The following is a 9,753-nucleotide window of genomic DNA, read 5'->3' on the forward strand; positions in this document are numbered from 1 at the left end:
AAAAAAAAAAAATGAATAATAATAATAATAATAATAATAATAATAATAATAATAATAATAATAATAATAATAATAATAATAATAATAATAATGAAGAAATTAAATTTAATTTAAATATAAATGAAGAAAAAGATGATGAGATTAAAGATTTATATAAAGTTATTGAATCATTAAAAAAAGAATTATTTGAAAAATATAAAGAAAATTTATTATTAAAAGAGAATTTAGACCAGGAAATAGAATTTAATAAAGTATTAAAATTTGGAATGTTTGAAAAAAATAAAGAATTTGAAATATTAGCTACTCAATTAGGAATTTTAAAATCTAAATATGGAAATAAAAAATGTGATATTGAAGTTATAATCATTAGTAGTGATGATGAAGATGATGATAATAAAAATAAAAACCAATTAAAAGATATAACCACTACCACTACCTCCTCCACCACCACCACCACTACTACTACCTCTACCACCACTACTAATAATAGCTCTTCTGAAAATAATTTCGATGATCAAAATAAAGAAGAAGTTGTTTTTTGTAAACCTTATAACCAAAGTGATAATGATGAAGATTCTAAAAATAATTCAAAAGATTTAGGTTATAATGAAAATAATATTGGTGGTGATGCAACAGTAGGAGAATATAACTCTTATGTTGTTAAAAAAGAAATGTAAAAATAAAAGGGTTCTAAGGTTGTGTGATCAAAAATTTTAATAAAAACAATTGTTTTTTTTTTTTTTTATTTTTATTTTATTTTTATTTTTTTTTATGGTTTGCAAACTCCCAAATATTCGAATTTTTGATATTTTTTATTTTTTTTTATTTTTTTTTTATTTTTTATTTTTTTTTGACCATACACATCAAACACCCCTACTGTTTTTTTTTTTTTTTTTTAATTTTTTAATTTTTACTTTTTTCTCTTTCTACCTTTCTCTTTTTAATTTTTTAATTTATTTATTAGTATTATAAATATATTTATATTTATATTGTATTTTTTTTTTTTTTTTAAAAATTTAATTTTTTTTTTTTTTTTAATTTAAAATGGGTAATAATAATGAAGATGGTTTAAATAATAACAATAACAATAACAATAATATTGAAAATAGAAAAGTTAAATTAAATAATACAGGTGATGAAATCCCATTTTCGATGGGTAATGCATCATCATCACCATCTGCACCTCCACCATACCAACCTTCAATACAACCACTATATCAACCACCAACACAAAATCAATTCTTACCACAATATCAACAACAACAACAACAACAGCAACAACATTACCAACCACAATATCAACCAATAAACAATATGAGTTATCAACCAATACAACAACAACAGCAACAACAAAGTAATTTCCCACCAACACAATATCAACCAAATAATATGAATTATATGGCATCACCACAACCATTATTACAACCTCAAATTATGACTATACAACCAACAACATTTTCAAATTCTCAAACTACAACTACAACAACTTTATCAAATCAACCACTTCAAACTTTATATATTCCAATTGATTCAGAATTTTATCCATCTTATACACCACAATTGTAAGTTTTTTATTATTTTTTTTTTAATTTTTTTTTTTTTAATTCTTTTTTTTTTATTTTTTTTTATTCCAAAATTATTTATTAATTAATTAATTTTAAAATAGTTTATATAAAAAAGATGATGAAAGAACTTATGGTATTGGTACATCATTAAAAGATTCATCATTTAATGAAATGATAAATAATAAAATTACAAATATATTTATAAAAACAAGAATGATACCACAAGTTAATGATGATTTATTGAATACAATTGTTAATTGTAAAAATTTAGAACATTTAAATTTATCAGGATGTGTTCAATTTAGTTCAACATTATTCTCTAAACAAATTTCAAGATTGAATCAATTGAAATCATTGAATTTAAATGGTTGTCAACAAATTACCAATGATAATCTTTGCAAGATATCAAATTCGTGTAAACATTTAGAAGAGATTCATTTGAATGGTTGTAATAGAGTCGATGATCAGGGTATAGTAGATTTGGTTAGTAAATGTAAAAAGATTAAAATCCTATCAATGAGTGGTTTAAATCTTTTAACCGATAGATCAATGACAATGATTTGTCAAAAATTACAAGATCTTCAATCACTTTGTATCAACCATATTCAATGGTTCACTGAGAAGTCTCTAATGTTGATTGGTAAAAAGTTTAAGAATTCCCTACGTTGTTTCTACGCTTATAATACATTGATCACTGATAGCGTACTCTCGGATATAGCAATCAATTGTTCATCACAATTATCGGTGATTAATGTCTCCAAATGTAAAAATATTACAAACACTTCAATAGCCACCATTGCGATCAATTGTGGTAAAATGCTAACTAAATTGTTTTTACAAAATATTGAATGTCTTTCAATTCATAGTATTTCATTGTTGGGTAAATACTGCACACAACTTACAACACTACGTTTGGATGGTTGCTTAAATCTAATGGATGATTCAATTCAATCATTACAACCATTGGAAAGGCTAAAGATTTTAAACCTTTCAAATCTACCAAAGATTAATGAAATCTCATTGATAAGAATTTTACCATCATTAAAAGACTTGGAGGAATTATATCTCTATGAGAATCCACGTTTCTCTGATTTAACCATTAAACAATTATCAATTAGCAATCCAAGAATCACTTCATTACGTGTTGATAAAACAGTGTTCGTATCAGATGCTTCAATTATACCATTTACCAATAGTGTCAGCTATTTAAGAGTTTTGAATCTATCTGGTTTACAATCGATTCATGACTCTAGTATTATGGCATTGGCTACCTCTCAAAAATTCATTCAAAAACTTTATCTATCAGGTTGTAAATCCATTGGCAATGATTCATTGTTTGCAATTACTGGTCATATGTCATCCTCTTTGGAAGTATTGAAAATTGATGATTCTCATCAATTCACAGAGGAGGCTCTATCATCAATTAGTCTATTAAAAGGTTTAAAAATTTTATCAATTTCTCATTGTGTCCATACAACTAATAATACCATTGATTTGATTGGCTATAATTGTAGAGAGTTGGAACAATTGTACATGTGTAAATTACCAATGGTCAATGATGCAGTACTACCAGCATTATTATCAAATCTTTGTAAATTAAAAATCCTTAGAATCGATGGTTGTGTAAATATGACCGATCGTTCATTGACTGGCATTCGTTTCCTCAATCGTTTATGTTTGGAAGTTTTCAATTGTTCCGATAGTAGAATTGGTTGTGGTGGTTTGTTAACAATTCTTCAACAATCTTCAATTCGTGAACTTTATGCATGGAATTGTGATTATATTACTGATGATATCTTAAAAACCATTGCAAACGATGCTTCATCCATTCAAATCCTACGTTTGGATGGTTGTAAAAATATTAGTGACAAAGGTGTACGTACATTAATTCAAAGATGTCCACTTTTACGTATTCTAAACATTTCCAATACAAAGAGTTCCGATGAAACCTTGCAAACCGTCGCTGGCTATTGCAAACGTTTAAAGAAACTCTATGCAAATAATTGTACTAAAATCACCTCGTCCGGTATTTCAGCGATCGCCTATCAATGTAATGAATTGACCATTTTGAATGCTTCACGTTGTGCAAATATTACCGATAATGCAATCATTGATATCTCTTTGAAATGTAAACTTTTGAAACGTTTAATACTAAACTATTGTCCAAAGATTACCAGTCAAGCAATCATCAGAGTATCAGTCGGTTGTCAAATGTTAAAAGAGATCTCTTTGAAAGGTTGTACCAATTTGGATGAAATGGGTGTTCTCTCACTTTCTACCTATTGCAAACGTTTACAATATATCGATTTCACTGATTGTCACTTGGTAACCGATCTATCGATACTTGGTATTGGTAGAGAATGTTTACTTTTGAAATCAGTCATTCTCACTGGTACCGCTGCTCAAGATAATGGTGTCATTGAAATTTGTGTACGTTCAAATGTAAATATTTTAACTTTAGATCTGGAAAGAACTAGAATTTCTGATCGTGCTGTTCAAATCATTGCTCAAATGTGTCCTGCTATTAAAAATTTAAATCTTTTAAATACCCAAATTACTCCTCAATCAATTGATTCTGTAAAACATACTTGTTTCCTTTTAACAAATTTACAATCTAAATAAAATTAAATTATTATTTTTTGAATATTTAAAAAAAAAAAAAAAAAAAAAAAAAAAAAAAAAAAAAAGAAATATTTTGAGGTAATATCTTTCGCAACAAAAAATAAACATATTACCTGTCCTGGGATTCGAACATGCGATCATTAATATTTTTCTTTTAAAAAGACTTGCTCGATGCAGGGATCGAACCTGCGACCGTGGCGTTATTAGCACCACGCTCTGCCGACTGAGCTAATCGAGCCTTTTATATTTTTTGATTAAAATTGGAAGATCAAGTTTTAAAAAAATATACAAATTCATACCAACTCCTGGCCAAAAAGAAATAATGACCAAAATTAATAGCAAACACCTTCCATTTAAAGAAATCAAAAAAATAATAAACATGAAAGGTAGAGATCTATTATGGAGATACACACTGAAAGCACTACCAAAAATATACAACATGCCATGCCAACAGTGTGGGGAAGATGAGACTTCAGAACATATATTCTTCAACTGCAAAGCCCACATCAAAAACACACAAGAAATCTTCAACTACACCCTAACTAAGTGTGGACACACCACTCACACCTGGAATGTGAAGATTTTAAACCATCTACAAATTGCACTAGTAGCCAATTTAATAGCTATTATATTCGAAAAAATCTGGCACAAAAGAAATAAACTCATTCACGATGAAAAAGAAATAATAATTCACAGACAACAAGTAATACGTGAACTAATTAAAACACAAATAGCTGCATGGGACAGGACACAAGCGGTTATAAACAAAACATTAAGAATCAAATCAAAGCAACGGCCAGAAGAACAAAATAAATTAGACTCACTAATCTCGCTAAAGCTATTACAATTTAGCAGACAATGGAACTCACCTCTTCACGCAATAGAACTTCCTAAACATCTCAAAAAATACAATAATTCACTCAGTACTTTCTATAAATAAATAAATAAAAAAAAAAAAAAAAAAAAAAAAAAAAAAAAAAAAAAAACCTGGGAACCCAAGTTAATCAAAAAATTTCCAGATTTTTAACTTTTTAAAGAAAATTAAAAAAATTAGAAGGAAATTAAATTGAAATTCACAACCACCCCCACAAATATTAAGCACCACAAATGCCTACAAAAAATAAGCGAAATTGGGGATAAAACTCAATTAAAAAAAAAACAATTCAAATACGTCATAAACATCAATTCCGGACCCAGACGATAAAAAAAAAAAAAATTTTAAAAAAAGTTGGGACAAAAAAAATGTTTTTATCAAAAGGAAAAAACCCATTTAAAATTTGGCCCCAAAAAAAAAAAAAAAAAAAAAAAAAAAAAAAAAAAAAAAAAAAAAAAAAAAAGGTTAACCAACCCCTCTTTTAGAGACCCTGTAAAAAAAAAAAAAAAAAACTCATTTAAGATTTTAATTTCAAAAAAAAAAAAATAAAAAATAAAAAAATGAAGATCAAGGCAATGAAAAAGCGACAAAAAAAAAAAACGATAAAAAAAAAAACTACAAAAACATTTAGCATCTATAAGTCATTTAAAAAAAAAAAAAAAAAAAACTCATTTAAGATTTTATTAAAATTTAATATCTGTTTCTTCCAACTCTGTGAAATTTTTTTTATCTTTAAATATTTTTCTATAATTAAAATATTTTTTCTGGAAAATTTTGGATTTTGAGCATCCTCCTTATTTTCACCATTAATATCATTGCCACTACTATTACTACTACTATTACTACTACTAATACTACCATTATTAATACACACGCTAACACCATCTAAAGGTGTTGGATTATAAAATCCACTCCAATGAACATTGTTTTGAACAACTGATAATTCCAGATTATTATTATTATATTGGTCACAATAGATGTCTGATGGATAACATTCGACCATATAGTCAGAATCTGCAACAATGTCACATTCTATTTGATTTACTTTAATAGTTAGATCATTTCGAAAAATTTCACTACCAAACCAACCATTTAGTATAAATAGATTACCAAGAGCACCTCATTTAATTTCTTGTGAGGTAACCATAGTATTAGGTATCTTACAATTTGAAGCAGTCCATTGAATAGTACAATTACATTGACCAAATAAATAATCACAAATTCCACCATTACTACAACCTAATCCTTCATTACATAGTCTACCACTACAATCATCGAATATTCTATTTTCATTACATTCGCATTTACCATTAATATTATTACAAATACCACCATCATTATTACTACAATCTGATGAGCATTTCAATGGTTTTTGTTCACATTGATAACCTCTCCTTTCATTTGAAAAACAACCACAAACTCCACTCTCTTTATTATATACACCTCCATTTTTTATATTACACACTGGAACTGGACAATTAAAATTTCATTCAATTTGAAATTAAAACTATTTGAATGGGATAGAACATTTAAGAAGAATGGAAATAAAAAATTCTCAAATAGATCTTACGTGGAAGATAATGAATAAGTTGGAAAAGTTTATCCACGAATTCACAACTGATGAAAACTTATGTACTGAACATTTAACCCTTTATTGCTCTTTCAATACTAATTGTTTAAATTCAAACAATACATATATATATAATACTTAAATAAAAATAAATGTAAATAGGACACATCTTAGCTTGGGATGAGTCATTAAAAAAAAAAAAAACTTTTAAAATACAAAAATCTCAAAGAGAAGCAACTAATAATTGCGTTATCCAATTCAAAAAAAAAAAAAAAAAAAAGCATTTTAAAATACAAATTGAGATCCAATTCAAATAAAAAGGTTTTAAAATACTAAATGGATCAAGAGAAACAGATCAGCTGAGTTATCCAATTCGAAAAAAAAAGTTAAAAAATACTTTTTTTTTAATGATTTTGTTAGGGCAATGTTTAATTCCAACAGGTAAAGTTAAAGCAGAAGCATTAAGAAGGTAAATCTAAAGGATCAAAAAATTTTTTTTTGGTATTTTTGGTGACAAAAGATTTAAACCATTGTGATAATATTGGTTGTGCATTTAGTTTTGGAATGATTGTTAAGATCGCAGCCATGAATCAAATTATCACCAAAATTCACCTAACTATAGAACGTATTGATAACTTAAATGAAAATAATGGAGGTCTTTTAAAATGTATTTAGAGTTGAAACCATTGGTGAGAGGTCCTCTTGAAAATATGACAACCACTCATGCAACATAAAGTTCCAAATGTTAAATAAGAAAAATCCGGTCATATTTAAATACAATCAAGTTATGGCTGTCCGCAATGCAAAAAAATCAAAATATTGGAAAATAGTTTCCACTACCGGCGAAATAAGAGTTTGAGACTTACTTCGAGGTTTCATTCACCTTCTCAAGCCCGGTTGTGATGCTAAAAATGCTTCTTTGTCCAACGCTGGTCATTTTGGATTAAAATTTTATTATGTACTTCAAAGGAAACACCGGAAAAAAGTATATTCTAATTGTAGATAAAATTTAAAAATAAATATGAATTCATTTTAATTAATTTTTTTTTTGAATGGATAAATAAAAATCTTTTTTTTTTTTTGAATTGGATAACGCAATAATTTTTTTTTTTTTTTTTTTTTTTTGGTTTTTTTTTTTTTTTTTTTTGGTTACGTAAAATGATAAATAAAAATCTAGATTCCGTTATTTTTGAAAAAATGTAATAAAGCTTGTTAGCTTTATAAATATATAATTAATAATTATATAATTGAATAATACTTTGTTATCTTTATTTAATATTAGTTTATATTTATAATATTCAATATTGTTTATAAAATTATTCTTTAGTATTTATATTATTTATAATGAGTTGACAGTATTATTATTATTATTATTATATTATTTAAATGTGTGTCAACTATAATTAGTAATGTAATATGCATATTTAATATCTATTAATTTTATAGAGTAACTTTATTACATATCCCCCCCTTTTAGTTGAAAAAAATTTTTCAATCTTTTAATATAAAACACATCATGATTTTTAATATTATCCAATACTAATTTGAATTTTAAATCGCTAACTCTCTCGTGTACTTTGAAAAGACCTTCCCAAGATTTATTGAGCTTTACTGGACCAACAGTGGATTGTAAATAGACATAATCTCCTACTTGAATATTTGAACGAGAAACTTTTTTATTAATTTGTGATAATTGGTCTTTACCAAGATTATCCTTAATGAGACAAGGACGTTTGAGGTTATTATTTACAATTTGGGCGAAATTATGAGCAAAATCTAATCTTGATAAATTTGTACATGGATTTCTTATTAATGGTTGAATTGAGGTTATTTGTGATTTAATTATTGAATTCTCTGTTTGATTTAATGATATTGATTTTAATGGTAAATTCGATGTTATTGGTGAATCTATTGGTTCTTGGAATAAGAATTCTGGAATATCGTAATCTATTGGTAGTTGTTCTTCAATAGTTGGATACGATTTGATTGATAGTATATGATGAGAATTAAAATTTTCAATTAAATGATCAGTATCTGTTAATAATTCTGATTTTGATGATTTATTATTATTATTATTATTATTATTATTTGAATAATCAGATACTGTTTTAAATATAGTTTGTATACATGGTTGGGTTTCTTTAGATATTAATTTGGTACCAACATTGAATTCAAGATTCTTAATGATCATTTCTTTAAAATCAATGACTAAATTTAATCCAATTATTGTATCAATGCCAAATATACAATCAATTGATGTATCATTATCTTTAACAACATTAACTTTAACTCTAGCGAATGCTTTACCTAATTTAATTGTTGTGTTACTTATTCCAATGATTTTGATTTGATTATTTGATGCTGATTTAACAGAATATTGTTCATTTTCAATCTTTAATTTTAACTTTTTAGCAATACTTTCCCAAACAATAGTAAGTGATGAACCAGTATCAATCAAACCTCTAACATTTTTATTATTTATTAATAAAGCTGCATTCATACTATCTATTCCAATTGAATTAATTGTACTATTATTGACCATTGTAATTGAATTAGTTCTATTATTGTAATTGTTATTATTATTTTTATCTTTTGACCAACACTCTTGAATTACATGACCTTTCTTTTTGCAATATTTACAAAATTTTGTGATTGAATTTACTTGATTTTGTGGTGCTTTATAAGGGGATGATTGTGGTGACATTTGTGGTGATCGATTATAATATTGATTTTTAAAAATTGGTGTTGAAATTTCTTCAGATTCAATTGATTGTTGTTCGTTTTGAGATGTAACATATTGAGGGGATGTTGCAGAATAACCAGAACCCGAACCTAGATATCTTTGATTACCAAATTCTTGCAACGTCTTTGCAACTAATTGACCAGTGTACATTGATCTACCTTTGATACGAATTGAACCATCTTCACAAGACTTTGCAATATCTATTGCTCTTTTTAATGATTTTGGTGCACATTTTGTAATTTTAATACCCAATTCAGTACCAACAGCTGAATAAAACAATTGTATTTTAAACTTTTCTGAAATATCAACTGCTGAACATTTTGATAGAAATTTACCAATTAATATATCTAATGTATTGTATTTATATTCTCCCAACTTG

At 26.2% G+C, this 9,753-nt stretch overlaps 5 protein-coding genes and 1 non-coding gene across 6 annotated transcripts; 3 read left to right on the top strand and 3 right to left on the bottom strand.

Annotated features, from left to right (window-relative positions):
* Positions 1 to 11: 11 nt before the first annotated feature.
* On the top strand, positions 12 to 677 carry DDB_G0287413 (hypothetical protein; the record flags this gene model as incomplete). The annotated part of the gene is made up of 1 exon (XM_632204.1): positions 12 to 677. The coding sequence occupies one exon, from the start codon at positions 12 to 14 to the stop codon at positions 675 to 677; it is 666 nt and encodes a 221-aa protein (XP_637296.1).
* Positions 678 to 1,044: 367 nt separating this feature from the next.
* DDB_G0287415 (hypothetical protein) lies at positions 1,045 to 4,187 on the top strand (the record flags this gene model as incomplete). The annotated part of the gene is made up of 2 exons (XM_632205.1): positions 1,045 to 1,562; positions 1,667 to 4,187. The coding sequence occupies 2 exons, from the start codon at positions 1,045 to 1,047 to the stop codon at positions 4,185 to 4,187; spliced, it is 3,039 nt and encodes a 1,012-aa protein (XP_637297.1).
* A 165-nt stretch (positions 4,188 to 4,352) lies between these two features.
* On the bottom strand, positions 4,353 to 4,425 carry tRNA-Ile-AAU-11. The gene has a single exon. It is a non-coding gene; the product is annotated as a tRNA-Ile (tRNA).
* Positions 4,426 to 4,566: 141 nt separating this feature from the next.
* DDB_G0287421 (hypothetical protein) lies at positions 4,567 to 5,127 on the top strand (the record flags this gene model as incomplete). Its single annotated transcript, XM_632206.1, has 1 exon — positions 4,567 to 5,127. One exon carries the CDS (start codon positions 4,567 to 4,569, stop codon positions 5,125 to 5,127), a length of 561 nt encoding a protein of 186 aa, XP_637298.1.
* A 399-nt stretch (positions 5,128 to 5,526) lies between these two features.
* On the bottom strand, positions 5,527 to 6,510 carry DDB_G0287453 (hypothetical protein; the record flags this gene model as incomplete). The annotated part of the gene is made up of 4 exons (XM_632207.1): positions 5,527 to 5,551; positions 5,730 to 6,180; positions 6,226 to 6,455; positions 6,503 to 6,510. 4 exons carry the CDS (start codon positions 6,508 to 6,510, stop codon positions 5,527 to 5,529), a joined length of 714 nt encoding a protein of 237 aa, XP_637299.1.
* A 1,577-nt stretch (positions 6,511 to 8,087) lies between these two features.
* On the bottom strand, positions 8,088 to 9,753 carry DDB_G0287455 (hypothetical protein; the record flags this gene model as incomplete). The annotated part of the gene is made up of 1 exon (XM_632208.1): positions 8,088 to 9,753. A coding segment is annotated over one exon (1,666 nt), but the record flags the coding sequence as incomplete, so codon positions are not given.

This window comes from Dictyostelium discoideum (assembly GCF_000004695.1).
Source record: "Dictyostelium discoideum AX4 chromosome 5 chromosome, whole genome shotgun sequence".
In the NCBI taxonomy this organism is placed as follows: Eukaryota; Evosea; class Eumycetozoa; order Dictyosteliales; family Dictyosteliaceae; genus Dictyostelium; species Dictyostelium discoideum.